Raw genomic sequence first — 19,593 nt, 5'->3', positions numbered from 1 at the left:
ATATGAAACCTTTTGGGTTGATTTTGTGGTTAATCTTCTACTATTACTTGTTCTGTTGCCCGAATTTGGAGAGACCTAACTTGGAAAAGTAAGGAACACGATTTGGTAGATTCCATCGATGGCTTCTTTCCTTCTATTATGTGCCTGGCAACGCTTGATTGAATGCTGCGACAGGGTTATCAGGTCGTGCCACGACAGATTCCTTTCATATCGGACTGGCCTTCAAGATACAAAGCACCACCTAAGGTTTCATTTGTTTGACAGCGATTGTTGTGAGAAAATGATGTGTCCTTAATATTGTCATCCCTAAACTTTCATAATCTAGGTGGTTGTCCGAGTTAGCATGTCATCTAAATTCAATTAAAAAAATTGAAATAACAATACATGCTTTTCCTGCTTCTCTCTCATCAGGATTTTCGTTTCCCGATTCTCTCTCCTCAAAATTTCCATTTTGTCATTTTCACATCTCTCTTCTCTCTCTATTTCTTTTCTCAGCTCCAACATCGTGATAAAAAATCGAGCGTAACGAGGAGAGGAAGTGGCGGGGTGGTTGTTGACGACCAATTGTTAGTATGTATGGGATAAACCTTAGTTGCATCCCACATTTTACTAAATACACTAAAAACCCTAATCTATACATACCTCTCCGGACCCAACTATTTTCCTCCTCATTCTCTCTCACTCTTTATTTTCCTCCTCATTCTCTCCTGCAGAACATCTCCCCAAATTGACGGACTAGTCTTGGCTGGAGTCTTCACCAGAGTTAAAGCAGTTGCAGTTCATCTGTTACACAAGGAGGTGTGATCAAACCAGATCTAAGCAAGTAAGCATTAGACTGACAAAAACTCCAACAAGGCTTTGCATTTCAGGTGAGATAGGGCGGGGGCTTCATGATGCCCCGAGGTTGGCGCTCTCTGGTGACAATCTTGGAAGCGGCAGCGTAGGTTACGGTGAGAGAGGCGAAGGGCGAAGGCCTGGTAAAGACTACTATTGGAGTTTAGGGTTTGTTTGGGTATTGTCTTAGTGGAAAGTCATGGTCCATCCACTCTGTTTCTCTTCTTTTGCATATCTAAGGTAGCTTTTGTGCTTGTTTTGCTTTATCTTGTTTTAGGGTTTGTAAGACTGGGAGGAGATGGTGACTAATGCTAGCGGCGGCTTGTTCAGATTTGATGAACAAGATGAAAATTTTTGTTTTTTGTTTTTTAATTTTATTTAATCTCAATAATTGATGAGATCTAACGGTTGAAATTATGGGGTGTAGTCTGTAAAATTTGATAAAAACATAAAATGAGATAACTCATAATTGTTATATTTTTAATTGAGATTTATTATAATGGGGTGTACTCAATAAATTATGGGATGCAATTAAGGTTTATAATGTTTGGGATTGGTGCAAGGGACAAGGCTAATGGACATATTGGGTTATGGTCATTGATTTGCTGCACATGAAAGACTACTCCTATCACCACTTGATTAGTCACGTTGTTTGTAACTAAACAATGTAATAAGACAATCTCCTATTAAGATGCTTTGGTTGAAATAAATACAGTTCATTGTTACATTGTCTTAATGAATAGTGTAACTAATTATATTGACAGTGTAATAAGTCATTGTAAGGTTTGATTGCATTGTCCAAAATGAAGAAAGTGTCTTAATGCGAGATCGCTTTTGATAAATAATGATTAGTCACGTTGTTTGCAATTAGACAATGTAATTATATTGACAACGTAACTAATTAAATTCGATGTGTAATAAGAAGTTAGAGCATATACTCCCATAAAAACTTCATCTTAAATTAATTTCAATCCATACCAACGAGTTCACAGCAACATTATTACAACACATGAAAAACCCAGACACACATGAAAAACCCAGACGAAAAACCAACATGGGCACCCTACAAAAAAGACACTAAATAATGTCCAAGTCGCTATAACAGAAAAACCAACATGGGCACTCTACAAACAAGAAACTAAATAATGTCCAAGTCGCTGTATAATATTAGCTGCTTCAGAGTTTTCATCTCTCTATTGATCAAGCTTGCTGCCTGCAACATCAACAACAAACCTGTACCGAACATCGTTCCTCTCGAGCCTCTCGAAAGCTTTGTTGATGTAATCCATTTTGACCACTTCAATCATTGAACTAAAACCCTTCTCCTTGCTGAAATCAATGATCTCCTGTATTTCTTTCATGCTCCCAATGTTGGTCCCTGTGATTACCTTTCTCCCTGCACAACAAAAAGTTCTCAGCCATTCAACATTTTCTTTTCTTTTTGAGAAATTCACTTGAATCTGAAAAACTCACCAAGCATAAGAAGAGGTGCCATGAATTGAAGAGGGGTGTTAATAACACCAGTCAAGATAAGCTTCCCATCAAGCTTGAGCAATGAAAGGTATGGCTCAAGAGGGTGAACAACAGGGACAGTGTCAATGATATAATCAAGTGAGTCAGCCGCTTCTTTCATCCGAGTTTCGTCCGAGCTGACCAGGTAGTCATCAGCACCAAGATGCTCCAAGGCCTCGACTTTCTTCTTATTAGAAGAGCTTATGACAGTCACATGGTGTCCCATTGCCTTGGCTACCAGAACACCCATGTGTCCAACTCCTCCAAGCCCTGATATTCCTCCCCTGAGTCCACTCTGTTTCAATCCAAAGTGGTTCAGTGGACTGAACACTGTCACACCTGCACACAGTAGTGGTGCTGCCTGTTCTAGAGCCAACCCATCTGGTATTTTCACCACAAACCTATACATATAGCAAATACGTTTAACAAGTAGTAGCTCCAAATTGAAACTAAAACATGTTTATATGTGATACTCACTTTTGATGTACCACCATGGATTGAGAGAAGCCACCTTGGGTGGGTTTTCCATCTGTGTAAACGTCGTCGTAGGTCCAGATTTTCTTGTTGCAGTATTGCTCGGAATCTGATTCACATGGACGACAGGTCCCACAGCATCCCACAATCAGTCCAACACCAACAGCATCTCCTGCTCTGAACTTGGTGACTTCAGATCCCGCCTCCATCACCTCACCCACTACTTCATGCCTATACAAGTACATAGTATGTCAATTAATTAATCAGAGAGAGAGGAAGCATTTTGGGTAGTACCCAGGAACCATAGGGTAATGAGCCAAGCCAAGATCGTTCTTGATTCGATGAAGATCAGTGTGGCAGATTCCACAATAAAGAACCTTCAAGTAAACATCTTCAGGGCCAGTTTTCCTACAATTGAGAAGATGAAGATCACATATATGATAAAAGTTCAAAGAGAACACAATTGGGACTGGATTGTAGATCATCTATCACCTGAGAGTGTAGGTGTAAGGAGCGAGAATCCCAGAATTGTCTTTTGCTGCCCATCCTACAGTTGTCCTCTCCGTTTGAGGGCTACCCATTGATTATGTGATGTGTTCGGCAAAATTGCAGAGTAATGGAGAGTGAAAGATATAACTAAGGCTACATAAAGACGCGCAGGAGGAGACACCGACACTGTACGGTTATTTGGTGATTGGTGGAGCGCAAAAATCCGTTACTGTTGTTCTAGATAAGGTTCTCCTATCTAGGGGTGACACAACTTTTTTCAGTCTGAATGATTGAATTTGTCCGACTTAAATTAAAGATTCGAACATAAAATTTTTGTCCGATTTAAAATCGATTCGGGTCCAAACACAAAAATCTTGTCCGATTCAAAGACATATGTTGTCCGATTCAAAACCGACTCATAGCCTATTTTTTCCACCCCTACTCCTATGACCTATCCCCTATGATAAGAGGCCCTATCAAGCCTCAACTGTGCGCTCTTACTAATGCAGTGAAGGGAGGCAAACTAGAAGTTCACCAGTACAAAGTACTACATAATTTTAAGCATTGTAAGAAAACAAAAAAAAAACCCCAAATTTCCAATTCTGAAAGAAAAAATCCATAAAGCCTTCGAAAAGAAGGAATTGATTGTAAGAAAACGCCGCCATCCTCAAAATCTTATCCTAAAAGAAAGAATAGTGACATGCCATGCCAAATGCTATATGCCACTTGAATTCCTTGTGCTGTAACCTTTCAATAGGCTGAAAATGGCATTAATCGGTGCCCACATTGGCTACAGAAAACGCAAAAACTAATTATATATATATATATATATATATCTATGTACTTCCATAACCTTTTCTTTAAAAATATAGCTCAACAATAAATTGAAACCTGAAACATTAAAGTTAACAAATAATATCTTAGCTGCCTCTTTTATTCTCAAAATGCAACGAGGGAGCAAGTCTAGAAGTTTATATCATACTACAGCAATAAAAGAAACACCCAACAAGCGAAGCCAACAATCAAAACACAAAGTAAGGTTGAGTCTTTGTATGTATTAGCTGTTTCTTGATTTTGGGGTGTTTAGCTGGTTGACCACTTTGTCTATTGATCAAGCTTGCTTCCTGCAACATCAACCACAAACCTGTACCGGACATCGTTCTTCTCAAGCCTCTTGAAAGCTTTGTTGATGTAATCCATTTTGACCACTTCAATCATTGAAGACAAACCCTTCTCCTTGCAGAAATCAATGGTCTCCTGTGTTTCCCTCATGCTCCCAATGAAGGTCCCTGTGATCACCTTTCTTCCTGCACAAGACGAAGAACAAATTCTCAACCTTTCTGCAATTCTTACAAAAATTTTAAAAACCAAGAGTACACTTAGTAACATCCCCTGTTCTTTTGACTTAATCCAGACACACTTTTTCCGTTTTCAATTCGGGAAGATAGACCCCATGCATTTCAACAAATGACATAATAACCTCTTATTGTAATGTGTGATTTTCACTAATTCTTCAGAACTAACTGGTTCAGATATTGAGTGTGGAATGAAAGCCGTGATACTAATCCCCTTCATAAAAATACTAATCTCATTCGGAAGGATGAAGAAGTCCCTTGTTTCTTATGTTTTAATACATACACAATCCTTATATTTTCAATTTGGATTGAAACATCCACTGCATTTTAACAAAACCCTTCTCTTAGTCTTGCTGCCAAGATCGTACCTCACAATCTAGATTCAGAACTCTGGTGAAGTTGGATCTTCTCTAATTCTATGCTCCTAACTTGAGATTTTGGATGTGGAATGAAAGCTGTAATACTAATGCCATAACCAAAAGGAATTTATTGGGTCATTTATGAAAACCAAGAGAATGTCATTGTCCAAATTGAAATCACATAGGGTGTGTCTAGGGTTTTAAGTCTGGGGTGTTACTGAATATTAGCCAAAAATTGATAACACTAACAAAGCACTCACTAAGATCAATCAGAACCCACAAATTTTGTATCAAATCCCAAGAATCTGAAAACTCACCGATCATAACAACAGGAGTCATGAATTGAAGAGGGGTGTTAATGACACCAGTCAAGATGAGCTTGCCATCAAGTTTGAGCAATGAAAGGTAAGGCTCAAGAGGGTGACCAACAGGGATAGTGTCAATGATATAATCAAGTGAGTCAGCCACCTCTGCCATCCGAGTTTCATCCGAGCTGACCAGGTAATCATCAGCACCAAGATGTTCCAAGGCCTCCACCCTCTTTTTATCAGAAGAACTTATCACAGTCACATGGTGTCCCAATGATTTGGCTATCAGCACACCCATGTGTCCAACTCCACCAAGCCCCAGTATTCCTCCCTTGAGTCCACTCTGTTTCAGTCCAAAATGGTTCAGTGGACTGTATACTGTCACACCCGCACACAACAATGGCGCAGCCTGTTCTAGATCCAACCCATCTGGTATTTTCACCACAAACCTGACACAAACAAAGCAATATATCTATGTAATCATACCCAGACTGAATGTTTGATCTAGTGCACATTTTTTTTATGTGTGATATGGGGTGCTCACTTTTGATGGACAACCATTGATTCAGCGAAGCCGCCTTGGGTGGGTTTCCCATCAGTGTAAACGTCATTGTAGTTCCAGATTTTCTTGTTGCAGTACTGCTCTGCGTCGGATTCACATGGATGACAGCTTCCACAGGATCCCACAATCAGTCCAACACCAACAACATCTCCTGCTTTGAATTTCGTCACTTCAGATCCCACCTCCACTACCTCACCCACAACCTCATGCCTGTACATACCAACATAGTTACATCAAAATCATAAAAGCGAGAGAAACTAATTAATCAGAGCCAGTCAGCCGGAGACAGAAAGGAAGGATTTTGGTTAGTACCCAGGAACCATTGGGTATTGAGACATGCCCAAATCATTCTTGATTTGATGAAGATCACTGTGACAGATTCCACAGTAGAGAACCTTGACAAAAACATCTTCAGCACCAGTGTTCCTACAATCGACAGAAAATGATTCTCACATATAAAATCTAAAAAGTCCTGAGAGAAAGAGTGAATGAATATCGGATTTGATTGAGTACCTAAGAGTGTAGGTGTAAGGAGCGAGAATCCCAGAAGGGTCAGTTGCTGCCCATCCTACAACAGTCCTCTCCGTTTCAAGAATACTCATTATGCTCTGCTAGGTGTTCGACAAAATTCCAGAGAAACAGAAAGGCGAGAGAGACGAAAATTAAATCCAGAAATACATCAGATCATTCCATATAGCCACGCAGGATGGCCAAAATGGAAGCAAAATCATGGACAGTTGAGTTGGTAAAATGGGGCCCAGTTTGGTAGGTGGGTTTGGTGGATTTTAATTCTCTGCTACCATACACATCTACACCTTCCACAGTACAATTGAGATTCTACGGCGTCAACGATATTGATTTTGCGATGGTGGGGCCTTCTGACCCGATCAATGACGACCACAATACAATGGCTCCATTTTAAGGGGTCTGGATGCCTTTTGTTGTCTCTGTCAATGGGTCATGGGAATAAAATGTCTCAAATGATGGTAATTTGTTGTTCTAATTTTATTAGGAACAACATGTGGAAGGAAACATGTGCTCTCTATGCTAGTTTCAACACATGGGCCCACTCATGCTAGACCAAGCGTGATCATAAAAACAAGATTTGTATGATATTACCTATTTTTGATTACTTGAACAATAATTCCCTACATCTTCATGACTAGGGGATCTAGAAAATTATCCCGGGGGCTTGGTCAAGGTTGTGGGTGTTCAGGGACAATATCCACGAAATCTTTTTAGTGTTATTTACTGATATACAACCAAAAGGTAGTCAAAATATAACCATATATTTAATATGAGGATGAAATTTTAAACTATAATTTCCAACTCAAGAGACCATGGAAGTCCTTCGACTTTGAAGGAAATCAGATAGAGATGGGACAAGTTCTCTTGATTTAAGAATGATCTCTCGTATGAGGTTTCGGGAAAAGAAGATATGATTCATGTGAATATGTGTAAAGTTTGGCCTATTACGACTTAGTTTGTATTGAAAATACATGGACTTATTTGAGATTTAGGCATATTTAAATTATTTTTTTTCAAAATTTGAGGGTGGGCTCAAGGCTTGCTTAAGATTCACTTTGTCCAGCACTCAACCAAACACAGGGAAACACTAGGCATTACCACCCACAAAATGAGGACGTAACACCCACTCGGAAAAAGCTTTCCAAGGCGTTAGCCCTTTTATTTTTTTCACTAGAACCCACATACTTCGTTGTTAAGATTTTTTTAAACAATGGTGGGACCCAATTGCTTTTTACTCGGTCCCACCACTTTACAATTAATGATTAATTATTTTTTTGAAAGGAATAATTAATTATTATACTTATAATATAAGTATAAATTAATAATTCTTATATCTTCACATTTTTAATATAAACATTATTTAAATATTAAATTAAATAACGTGGTATATATTAAATTACATACTTATTTAAATATTAAACTAAAGTAATTATAATTTAAATATTAAATTTAATTAATTAATTTAGTTATTTATAATTTATATTTATTCATTATTCATTATTAATTATAATAATTAATATTTGTATTGAAATCAAATAATTTAATATATTTTACACAACATAATCACTAACAACAGTTAACAGTTTTACCAAACACCTCACAGTTTTTTTCACAACTTAACAGCTAGCGTTAAAAATCAACACAACCGCTCTATCAAAAACACACATAAGTAACCACTTTTCACATCTTTAAAAATAAAAACTATTTTTATTACTTTTTTTTATCTTATCTCTCCTCTCTCCCATGTCATCTTTCATCTCTCTCCTCTCTCTTTCAATAATTTTTTTTTATTAATAAAATAATAGATGAGAGAAATGAATTATTATTTTGATTAAATAGAGAATATGATAGGTCATATTAAATCATGATTTTTTTCCCGTAATAGAAATTAGGGTTAGAAGTTAGGATTTCGTGTTTAGTGTATTACCCTCTTTTAATTCGGCTTGAATGATAATCCTACAAGTAGAAGCTTTACCCTACTTAAAAGGTAAAGTTGGTTAACAATATGCAATGCTCTATGAATCGGTAAGAACGCTTCCTCACCTTCCTCATGCTTCTGGGGACGAATGACCTTTTGAACAAAATTTGAAGAGTTAAGAAAGGATTTTTCACTGACCTTTTTTGATCGAATCAATTACAAGTACCAATTCCATAAGCTGTGTCAGGCCCGTCCCTCGCCAAGCCTAATCGTGATCCAATAAGAAATCAGGCCCAAATGCCTCTCTTTTCTTCAAAAAGAACCTAACCATGTGATCAACTAGGCTAAAAGGACTCGTCGTCAGGGACAGTGATGTAGAATAGGCAACAGTTTGACAAAAAGATGTAAGAAGAGAGTAAAACGGGCGTTCTGGAGGCGATAAAGGAGGAGGCGTTAGAGTTCGATTAGAAAACGGGGCAAGTGGGAGACAAGTCGAAATAGGTAGAAAAAGAGAGGAAGAGAGGATAATGGAGAGGGAGGATAAAATGAAAGAACGGGGCTCCAAAGGGGGGCTTGGATGGAGGGAGAAAAAGCAATAGTGGAAATCAAAAGAGAATGGAGAAGTAGAGGAAAAAAGAGAGTCCAACAGGAGAAGGAGGAAGACGACAAAAAGAAAAAGTGAAAGGTAAGGACTCAATCTCACATTCGGCCATCCTGCGGTCAGGTATACTATTATGAAAAATGTAGTTTTTAATATACAAAAAAGGCTAATATTACGACGACCACTGAACATTACCATGAAGTTGAAAATCGAACGACACCTTAAAATCATGCATCCTAGGAGTTGTCACAATCAGAAGCACTTTGGTGATCTTTGCACAAACCTTATTTTGGTGTTGCATGCTTTACAAACATGCATTGCTCATTCGTGTTCCACGCTCATTCACAACACGATAGACAATGTTTTACTCATAACTAGACCTTCGAACCCTTATCAATCTTCAGTGTAGACAACACAAGCCAAGCCGTAATTGTGAGACGTCTAATTGCATCTTTAAATATCAATTGGTGGCGGCTTCAAATACATTCGGGTGGGTTGTAATGACACATCCGAATGTGCACATGCGTTGTGAGTTCGTTTATGACACTTAGAATTTAGGGTTTAAGGATTAAGGTCTAGGATTTAAGATTTTTGATTTAGGTTTTAGTGTTTAGGATTAATGGTTTATGATTTATGACTTAGGGTTAATTGTGCGAACTTCTTGGAAATGCAAGAGGTCATAAATTCAACTCCCATACTTAGTAGTTTCGGCATTATTTCATTGTATGGGCCAAAGGCACATGTGATGTTTTGTGGAGATAACTCTTTTTTATGGGCTTTGTCCTTGTTCTCCCTTCACAGGATTCGACCTGGTCTTACCTATCACTAGCGTGGCGCTGCCTGGGTTTGAGATCCAAGTTTAGAGCTGACTCAACTGTCTTGTGGGCATGTTGGGCTGGAAAATTATTGATCACCAAAAAAGGATTTAGGGTTTATGAAACAAAGAAGTTTTGGTTGGGATGGTAAAACTGATTGTGGTAACTCTTCGAATGCAAGATATCGTGAGTCTAACTCTCACATCCAACAATTTCGGCATTATTTTCTTGCATGGGCTAAAGGCCTATGGGAGGCAATATGGAGCCAACTCTCCTTTGTGGATTTCAATCTTATTCTCTTCGCACGAGTTTTAACTTTGTTTTACCCTGTCGCCAGGGTAGAGCAGGCTGGGTTGGCTACTCGAGTTTAGAGCTGGTCAAACTGTTCGGTGGGCATGTTAGACTAGGAAAATATCGATTATAATAAAAAGTTTAGGATTTTGGGTTTTATTGTTTAGGGTTTGTAGTTCAATGTATAGTTTTCTTTTTTATACAACGCTCACTTACCGAAAAAAGTTTATGATTTAGGATTTAGAATTTAGATTTTAGGATTTATGATCTAGGATTTAGGATCTACTTGGAAATAGTCTAGCTGATTATCTCTTCAGACTTAGGACGTAAAGAATCTCGCCCGAAATTGGGAGTTCATTTCTAAGCTAGAGCATTTATTTTCAAATTGTTTGCACTGGATCTTGGCCCTAGGACAAACAGTCAGACGGATTTGTGGGTGCCTAGCCCATCCCGAGTTTAGGCTTAGTAGGCTATTCAAGAACACGTCTGCTAAGTTATTCTCAGTTACCAAAAAAAACGGTGCCTATGATTTTTTTTGATGAGCATTATATACACCCCATATTTTACTAAGTACACCTCAATCTCAATAAATCTCCGTTAAAAACATAACATCATCAAGTTGGTGATTTAAAAAAAACACAATTTGCAACCCACTTATGCCTCAAACCTCCACCATCCACAACTCTAAATCACCGCCAGCCACACCCATTGTCTGATATTCTCAATCGCATTACACACATTTGACACCTTCACGCTCTGCTTAAAAAACTCTGTCATGAGACGATCAGTTGGTGATTTCCCAACAATTGAATAGAACTACCCAAAACTCCTCATGACAGCAGAGGAACACGTGAAGCAGCTTCCATATCCACGCAATAGATAAAAGATCATCATTGCCAGAGGAGGATAGGTCCACGAATCGTTTAGCAACATTCTTTTGGAATGCTTGAAGCTCAACATCATGAATCCCGCAGCATCCATGGCAGAGGCTCAAAATCGAACGGCCAATATGATTGAACGATACAGACGAACCCTAACAATCTGTAGTGGGCATTCTCAATCGATGCAATTGAAACGAATCAAGAAACTTGAATATAATTGATCTAACCTGAGTAAGAAGAAGAATTTGTGATTGTTCTTGTTTGGGGGGGTTTTTTAGGTTAAGAAGAGGGGAGGAATGATTTGGGGCTCATATGGTAGGGACAATGGAGTGTCGAAAGATTGGTTTTTTGACGAGACATAGATGTTTACTTTGTAAAGCGTGGGGTGTATATAATGCTCATTTTTTTTTCTTCAAAATCCACTATATTCTAACATATGAGCACCAAAATACTTAATCACATTTGAACCATGATTTAACATCATTTTGGGATAAGTATAACCAATTTTAGATACAATAATTGTAGCCCCTAGCTATCCCCTTTTTTTTTGTGTGGATATACTCCATATTTAGACACATAATTTTATGCCTCCAAAAAGAGGAGGTACTCATTAGTCAATACCAGAAAAGAAAATGTTAAGGTTAAAAAAATAAGCAAGAGAGTACTCGTAATGCACGATATACTGTGATATGTTGTAGTCAATCCTTAACAAGTGTCCTTAGGACATCTGTTAGTACTACTTGTTTGCTAGATTAAAATATTACAATCGATGTTCAGCCAACCCAAAACCTTTTATATTGAAAACTGTCTAGTCTAAAAAAACTCATCAATTTTCAGGACAGAATGACAGAGACTAGAGAGTGGGTAGCCATGTCTCCACTACTTCATCACCTACCTAAAGTACCTAACATTGACATGCAAGTTTATCATATTTGACACGAAATAATAGCATATAATCATATATATAGTCTTATGTTTTGTTAACGTTTAGACTACTCCTCACCATAAATTTCAATAAAGATTCATTCATTGCTCAGAATATGCTTATGACTTGGTCTTTATACATTCAGTGCTGGAGCTTCCAGATTGCATGTGTTTATTGCAAAGTTGAAAAGTTGCATACAAGGAAGGCGATTTGTCAATAAAAAGGACTAATGAAATCAGAAAAGTCCGGAAAGTTCTGTAGAATTTAGATAAAGAGATGGTAAGCAAAGACAGACTGCTAGGATAATGTCAATCTTCCTTTTGGTATGTATGCGTTTTGGACACCCCACTTAGTCCAAATTTATATTAGGCCAGATACGCACAAATATATCAAACTGGTTAGTTGAACCGAGACTCAATACACTCCATTTGAAAATAGCTGCACCCATTTAGAAACGAATTCCCGACTTCAGACGAGATTCTTTACGTCCTAAATTCGAAAAGTAACCAATTAAGTTATCACCAAGTGGTTGACTATGTCGTTGACAACATAATATACTCAACAATGTTCGTAACCAAGTCTATGAGAAGCATCCCAAACTAAGGTGCTCGCAAGTGCAAAAGAACAGAGCTAATCATTGCCCAAAACAATCAAAGTTAGTACTTCGGACACCAGATCAGCTTGGGGTATCATAATTTTTAAATTTTTGTATACATAATCCTTCCCTTCCCAGCCCAGCCCGGCCCGAAATCAGTCTCTCCTCCCTCTCCTCTTTCTCATGTCTCAACACTCACGCACACAATATATTGAATACCATCTCACACTGGGAATTTTTTTTCACAATAAAGTACCACTATACGACCTCCCTTTGGACACCAAAATAACTAGGGCTAGCCTTGCAAAAGAAAAATGGAGTGGTGACGAAATAGCCTGACACTTTTAACTTTGAAGCAACGTGCACATCTTGTTTTTAGAGTAAAATGTAGGGAGTCGCTGATTTGGCCAACTAGCCTCTGTTTTCAGAATTTTAACGAAGGGGCGCCACAATGTATTTTGTATCATTTAAAGGCCAAGCAAATTACTCTGGCGGCAGATCTTATAGTATATAACATTTTTGAATATTTGGCAGAAATCCATCCATGCTTTACACCTGCAACTTTATATTACAGAAACAACAGAATAATGAGAGGACAATTTTCTACGCACACAAGCATTTCACATGCAGCCACCAGACATTTTTCATTACAGGATTCGTACCGATAAAATGAATGTAGGTAAAAAAGATTTCCATGCCAGTGAAGGCCAAAATCTTCATTTGCCATGATAGGAGAAATTCATCCTGTCCAACAACACGAATATTCTTAATCAAAATGGTAGAAAAACCAGACAGGAAAATTTTGTGGGAAACAGAGGCATCCTATGAGAAGAAATAACCAAGATGAAAGGTCTTCAACCAGACTAGCACATCACCAACCACTTTTTGCCAACTTACAAGATGCTGCTTTGCCATCATCTGCATGGCTAAAAGCCTTGTACTATTGCTACCATACAAACTCTAACAACCAAGGAGAAGCCAGTGTTCTATTTTTCTCCCCATATTTGGATAAATTCAATATTTTGTTTCAACATCCACCACAACCCTCCATTGCATAAGCTTTTACAGTGCTACTTTTCGTTTAGGCTGGATGGTTAAATAAGGTTTAGATGAGTCAAGGGAGATTAAAAAAACCCCACATTCTGATACTTGCAGACGACATGCAGTAGGAGAAACCCAAGTAAGTTCTATCTGTTCGATCTTCATATCTAAAATGCCATCAGAGCAACGAAGGTCACCAATTTTTCAGTTTCATACTTTCCTTTCTTCCTTATCCCCAGATTCAGTACCCACCAAAAAAAAATCTCTAGTCCTTCAAAAATTCCAACAATGGATCAAGAATTCATAATGTCCCAACTTCTCTGCATATATGAAGGCAACCGCGCATTGAATTCAAGACTTTCCAGTTGTGCAAAATCACAGTCTGGGGATAATTGCACATCTTGTAACGCCTGGGAGATATCAGGAAAAACCATTTGCTTACAATGAAGATGTAGGCGCCGCTGCTTGTCAGATATACTTCCACTATTTAAATCCAGGTCAAAAGGATATATATTCCCAAAGGGACAGATTTCACTGGAGTTCCTTCTAAGATCAGACCAAGGCAAAGGTTCCCACTTCCTATGAGCCTGCCAACCATATTTGTAATCTCCAACTATTGGCGTTCCCAAAACCTGTGCGCAGTGTACACGGAGCTGCAGTACCCAGTGATGGTAGAAAGTGATTAGAGTCGCAATTACCCCTGGTACCATAAACGCATAAACATGCAACTAGGAAAAAAAAAGGAAGAAAAAAAAAATTCTGATTTGTACCTGGTGCTTTCTACCTGTGAGAGGGCACAGCTCTAGCCATGTTAAACCTGCAGCAGACAATACATAAGATGCATAAACTAAATCACTAAGATACACCACATGACAAAATGCATGATCAAGTCTAGAGATCAAAAGGCTCTAACTAGACAAAACAGATAAACATGCTAAATACTAACGGCCAAATTTACCACAAATCTCACTCCATTGGTCGCATCATAATGATTCCCAAAAATGAACTGAATACACAAAAGGAGAACTAAAAAAAGATAAAAATGGTGCATATGTAGCCTCAAACTTGCTTGTTCATTGAAATTTAAAGGATCTGGTCCCCGGCGAATGGTTATAACTTTATGTACACAATTTTTATTTTAAAAAATCTTGGGTAAGCAGTTGTGCTGGTTTCTATTTTAATAATTTTCAAATTTTCAAAACCTGACAGTGTGTGAGTGTAAACCGGCAGTTGCCCAAAACATGTTCCCCAAATCTTTAAAAACAAGAATGTTACAACCAATGATCGAAGTGATATCAAACAAGCTTCAAGCTCTGAGGCATTCGTAAAAGAGCTGATGCATGTAAGCCCATACAACCAGAGGTGGGCTATTTTCTTCTTAATTTCGGTGCCACATTCACTCAGATACAAGCCAAGAACAAAGTTGAACATGTAACACTGAAAGTTGATAAGAGTATATTGATCTACTGAACATTGTAAAACCACTGGGTGTCCCACTGACATTCCTCTGCCATAAAAAGAAGATAAAACATAGGGATACTTTCCTGACGAGCAAATGGTATACAACTCCAATGAACAAGGCTCCATAATATGTGGAGAGACTGTTTCTAATAATTAAACCTATGACCTCTAGATTGCATTCCAACAACTCTTACCACTGGGAATGTTTATATCTCAAAAGTTTGGAAAAAAAAATTGATTTACAACTAATGTGTAAATACAGAATAATACACAAAGTAATTACATTGTGTAAATACAGAATAATACACAAAGTAATTACATTTTGTCTAGCAAAGCTATTGAAAAAGCGTAACTTTTTGCCTCTAAGATAGTTTATGAATTTTAAAACAAGAGTTTATCATAATTGCTTGTTATTCTCTTTCTATTGGGTTTTATTGTTTATCTGGCATAACCGAGGCTTCACTTTGGCTTCAAGAAATAGATACCACACTACTGCAAAACAGCTGAGTTTGGAAGGGCGGTTGTAATGCATGAGGTTCTGATTCTAAAAATTCCCCCCACTAGATATAAAAGATACCAATTGTGGTTATAATATACATATAATGGCTCTAGTAATAGTGGTGCACAAGGAAAGTTGTAAACAACATATTTCACGTCCATTTTTGTCTTCCAGTTCTGCATATATACTGGAATGCATTTTCATCTTCCCTCAACAGAAAAGAGACAGAAAAAACAAGATAAGAAAAAAAGGACTGCATGTAATAAATGTGGTGGAATATTTATTGCAAACCATGAGATGAAGATCTAATCACTTGATACTGTGTTATTGCATGCTGACATGACATGTCTTGTGCATTATCAACCACGGTGATACGATCAGATTTTCCATTGTCAACTACAACCTGAAAGCGTAGCCAAAAACTTTGATATAATCGGATCAGATATCCAACAATAATACTAGTAGAGGAAAGCCACATCCTTATTGAGTTCCTTAGCCTAAAACAGTCAGACGAATAGACTTGCAATGAAATAGATTGGCATATGCGGTGTAGCAATAGTCACTGTATCCAGTTGATGCAAGCGACATGGCCTCTCCTTTAGCCAGGATCTCCCAGAGAGAAGTGACCATTCAAAGAAAACATAATGCATTTTAAAAAGCATCATATCTGGAAGCATGTGCTCGTGACATGTTATTCATCCATTTCCTTATATGCTCAGTTATGAAAATAAAAAGAATTAAATACTAATCGATAGTTCGATACGAGGTGCATTGATCGGATTCACCTTGATCAGTGGCCACACAATTCAGTATGTATAGACAATCTAAGGGGAAATATAAGTACCCAAACGCAGACGTCAACAAGTTCAGTAATTCACAAGAACCAAATTGGCACTAAGGACTTCTGGAATCAGTGTTGCAAAATTTTGACAACCAAGTAGATGCTGATCTTTGGTGCCTCTACATAGTAAGGGAATAGAGTCAATTGGCAGTCAACTTTTAAGGCTTTGAATAGACAGCCTGGACAAGATTACATGACACTTCAGGGTCAATGAATTCTCTCTATACCCACTCCCTCTTTTTCTCTATCTCCTCCACCTTTCCCACACTGTACAAACCCCTAAAAAGGGGTGAATCTATTTGCATAGAATTTTTTTGAAGAGACTGTTTGCATGCATAAATTCATATGTGTGTCCGCCTTACATTTGCAAGGGTATCATACAACCCCAAACAATTTGGGGTTGGCCATATGGACCCATAAGAGATCAGTTTGGATCCATGTTTCACTATTTATCCCATCTAAAGCTATACAATACCAATCCTATAGAACTTATGTACTCACTTATTACTTCCATCCAGGGCTCATTCGGTCTCACTCTTCTTTCTTTCCATTACTGCACTACTATCTGTATCTTCAACATGTTCATCATCTTACTCAGTTATCTCAAATTTTATCATCGGGGCAACCCTTAACCCTAGATCGACTGGCCTCATTTGTAGCCCAATCCTAACTCTTGATATGATGTCATCCAATAAAATATTATCATCCACAAAGAAAGAAAACTATGAATGCCTTTTCAGCTCAAAATAAAGAAAACTATTCGGACATGTGCTACTAGTAACAAAGTGCATTCTAACCTTTCCCAATGGCGCTGAAATTAAACCTCTTTGACGTCTTGGAGACCCAAGGACAAGTGCCAAGTACCTCTTTTGAAGGATTCTCTTCTTATCATCAATATCCTTAAAACAGAAACATAGTTATCAAGTACAACTCAAGAGCAGAAATGGCAAATGCACACTTGTATTGAAAACAATGGTTTTGATTAGGAAAAAACGAAAGAGACAGAAAACCCAGTACGCATTTACTCACATCGTGCAACATGCCAATAGTTTTCTCGCGGAATATGGAATGCAGAACTGTTGCACTTACTTGTGTTCTCCCCATCACCAAGATGCCACTACTATCTCTGTCTAGCCTGTGCACCTAATAACACAGCTTGTTTAGGGTAATATATGTATTTAAGAAATTGATACAGTCATAAGGGCGAAGCCTTCTGCTTAGCTCCATATTTTGCTTATGATACAAAAATTGTTTAAAGAAAATTAACCATGTACTCACCAATCGAGGGGGTTCAGAATACCCATAACTTAAACAAGTTGAGGCCAATTCATCTAGACTTGTTTTGATGCCAATGCCACCCTGTTGAACACAAAATGGAAATATTGAAAAATTACGCAATAGAAGTATAAACTATAAAAAAAGAAAAAAAACCAAGGTCATCAGAAATGAAAGGACTGATTGCTCACCTGGACAGGCATTCCAGGAGGTTTGTTGAGAACAATTATGGCCGAATCCTGATTTCAGTAAGTAACAACACTGTGTCACATGTTGAGCGTAAGTGGCTTAAACATATATTCCAACAACAGAGTCAAAGTAGCGAACCCGATGCAAAACAAGGCTATGAATAAAGTTAACTTCTTCTTTAGTGAGAGGGAGTTTTCGTTCATCAGAAGGCAACAATTTAACAGTGATAGGAAGAAAGATTTGATCCCCTGGGTTCATTGAGTCCTTAGCTGCAACCTGCCAACAACTATACAAATCAGAAACGAAATGCTTACTATGTAAGACTTAGGAGTTAGGGGACCATTAAAAAATTACTTTCGTGCATCCCAACAAGGAAAAATAAAAGAATCACTATACAAATAGACCTTTTTTTCGCATATTTGAAAGTAGAAATCACATTCAAAATGTAATCATGGCCTACTTATTCTCAGGCATGACCTTAGTCCAGCAGTTACTTACCCTTGTAAGCCGTCTTCCCAGAACACCTTGATGATCACTTCCAAAGTCAGATGCTTCTCTTCGAACCTGAGAAGGTCAAGAATTTAATTCCTGTTATCAATTATTATTCTACAAACACGATTTGTTGCTACCTTGGAGAAGCTTCAGACTAAGTTATTCAATTTGACTATCCAAGATTGATGATTGGCCCTTGTAAAAGATTAACAATGATTTTGACTGCATAAATCGGAGGCATTGAAACCTAATTCAAAATGCACATCCTGCCTGTCTGATTTTCAATTATATACGCTCGAAAACGCATAATAAATAAAGCCATTTCTGAATGAAAGCATAAATCAAAATTAAAAACCTGTCGCAAACGAAAGAGCTTCTGCACGAGGCTTCGGGGTAGGTCGGGACAGCAACGTAGAACCCACTTGAGTGCCGTGGTTTCCGCAGAAGAGACAGCTTTGTCAGCTCCGCCATTGGAGCCGCCACTCGCGCAGAGGGCTCTTCCAAGGGCAGAGCCGTTGATTGTGGAAGAGTACGGAGGTAAAGTGAACCATTTGCCCTCCTTTGTATTACTTCGGTTCTCGTCTTTTAGAGAGGCTCCGGTGCTGACAGTGGTGGCGTACTGACACTGAAAGGCTGGGACGAGAAGTCTAGACTCCCTGGACATGGTGAACTGAAGCAACAATGAACCGAGTATCCGGTAGAGGAGCGGTTGGTTCGGCATGATTTATTAGGGTTTTAGACTTGCCGGAACTTTGAAAGGACTCCGGTGACCGATTGAACACCGGTTTCTTTTATGGAGCCGTTTTTTGGTTTTCAACTTTCAAGTTTGAAGTTTATGAATTTGGGCTTGTCAACCAGGAAAGCCCATTTTACATTGATAGGCCCAAGCAATCTGTTTTATGATTCTGTTATATGAAGCAATCTGTTTTATGATTCTGTTATATGAACGGAGTCAAGAATTAATGTTGGGGTGAGCTATTATAAAATAATATTACAAAAGACTTAAGAGCCCAATATGCTCAAGGACTGAGCGGCTGCTAATAGTCTAATACAATAGGCCTACTGGCCTAAGCAGCCCTTCAATAGGCCCATGGTCTTCTCAAGAGCCCAAAAATCCCAGGGACTAGGCAACTGTCAATACTACAGGCCCATGGCCTTCTCAAGGAGCCCAGCAATACCTAGAACTGGGCTACTGCCGATACTACAATTTTGCGGCCTAGGCAGCCATTCAATAGGCTCATAGCCTTCTCATTAGCTCAACAGGCCCACGGCCTAGGCTACTGCCAACTCGACAAGCTTACGGCCTATCCGATCTTTCATCATGCCCGTGATCTCAACAAGTGTAATC

At 38.3% G+C, this 19,593-nt stretch overlaps 3 protein-coding genes across 5 annotated transcripts; all 3 read right to left on the bottom strand.

Moving 5' to 3' along the window:
- Nucleotides 1–1,769: 1,769 nt before the first annotated feature.
- On the bottom strand, nt 1,770–3,476 carry LOC120002182 (cinnamyl alcohol dehydrogenase 1-like). The gene is made up of 5 exons (XM_038850811.1): nt 3,313–3,476; nt 3,115–3,228; nt 2,824–3,051; nt 2,308–2,747; nt 1,770–2,230 (listed from the first exon to the last, which is right to left on the bottom strand). The coding sequence occupies exons 1-5, from the start codon at nt 3,399–3,401 to the stop codon at nt 2,028–2,030; spliced, it is 1,074 nt and encodes a 357-aa protein (XP_038706739.1). The 5' UTR covers nt 3,402–3,476; the 3' UTR covers nt 1,770–2,027.
- A 687-nt stretch (nt 3,477–4,163) lies between these two features.
- LOC120002181 (probable cinnamyl alcohol dehydrogenase) lies at nt 4,164–6,593 on the bottom strand. Its single transcript, XM_038850810.1, has 5 exons — nt 6,407–6,593; nt 6,206–6,319; nt 5,876–6,103; nt 5,341–5,780; nt 4,164–4,616 (listed from the first exon to the last, which is right to left on the bottom strand). Exons 1-5 carry the CDS (start codon nt 6,493–6,495, stop codon nt 4,414–4,416), a joined length of 1,074 nt encoding a protein of 357 aa, XP_038706738.1. The 5' UTR covers nt 6,496–6,593; the 3' UTR covers nt 4,164–4,413.
- Nucleotides 6,594–13,123: 6,530 nt separating this feature from the next.
- Nucleotides 13,124–19,031, bottom strand: LOC120001377 (RNA pseudouridine synthase 4, mitochondrial). 3 transcript variants are annotated; one of them, XM_038849673.1, is made up of 10 exons: nt 18,601–19,031; nt 18,252–18,317; nt 17,892–18,029; nt 17,756–17,803; nt 17,568–17,648; nt 17,319–17,432; nt 17,087–17,188; nt 15,740–15,851; nt 14,259–14,305; nt 13,124–14,141 (listed from the first exon to the last, which is right to left on the bottom strand). In XM_038849673.1, exons 1-10 carry the CDS (start codon nt 18,964–18,966, stop codon nt 13,782–13,784), a joined length of 1,434 nt encoding a protein of 477 aa, XP_038705601.1. In that variant the 5' UTR covers nt 18,967–19,031; the 3' UTR covers nt 13,124–13,781. The 3 variants fall into 3 exon arrangements, with proteins under 3 accessions (XP_038705601.1, XP_038705602.1, XP_038705603.1); XM_038849674.1 differs by having other exon boundaries at nt 17,379–17,432; XM_038849675.1 differs by having other exon boundaries at nt 14,067–14,141; nt 15,762–15,851.
- Nucleotides 19,032–19,593: the final 562 nt, after the last annotated feature.

Source organism: Tripterygium wilfordii, chromosome 7 (assembly GCF_013401445.1).
Source record: "Tripterygium wilfordii isolate XIE 37 chromosome 7, ASM1340144v1, whole genome shotgun sequence".
Classification (NCBI taxonomy): domain Eukaryota; kingdom Viridiplantae; phylum Streptophyta; class Magnoliopsida; order Celastrales; family Celastraceae; genus Tripterygium; species Tripterygium wilfordii.
This window is presented reverse-complemented; position numbering and strand designations above follow the sequence as displayed.

Excerpts from the sequence above, each read along its gene's own strand:
- LOC120002181 (XM_038850810.1), bottom strand. The coding sequence starts at position 6,495 with ATGAGTATTCTTGAAACGGAGAGGACTGTTGTAGGATGGGCAGCAACT. Across the intron at positions 6,104-6,205 it reads CAATACCCAATGGTTCCTGG|GCATGAGGTTGTGGGTGAGG; the intron begins GTACTAACCAAA and ends TGGTATGTACAG. Across the intron at positions 5,781-5,875 it reads TCAATGGTTGTCCATCAAAA|GTTTGTGGTGAAAATACCAG; the intron begins GTGAGCACCCCA and ends TGTTTGTGTCAG.
- LOC120002182 (XM_038850811.1), bottom strand. The coding sequence starts at position 3,401 with ATGGGTAGCCCTCAAACGGAGAGGACAACTGTAGGATGGGCAGCAAAA. Across the intron at positions 3,229-3,312 it reads CCTTACACCTACACTCTCAG|GAAAACTGGCCCTGAAGATG; the intron begins GTGATAGATGAT and ends TCTCAATTGTAG. Across the intron at positions 3,052-3,114 it reads CATTACCCTATGGTTCCTGG|GCATGAAGTAGTGGGTGAGG; the intron begins GTACTACCCAAA and ends GTACTTGTATAG.
- LOC120001377 (XM_038849673.1), bottom strand. The coding sequence starts at position 18,966 with ATGCCGAACCAACCGCTCCTCTACCGGATACTCGGTTCATTGTTGCTT. Across the intron at positions 17,433-17,567 it reads ATTCTGAACCCCCTCGATTG|GTGCACAGGCTAGACAGAGA; the intron begins GTGAGTACATGG and ends CTGTGTTATTAG. Across the intron at positions 14,142-14,258 it reads TCACAGGTAGAAAGCACCAG|CTCCGTGTACACTGCGCACA; the intron begins GTACAAATCAGA and ends TGGGTACTGCAG.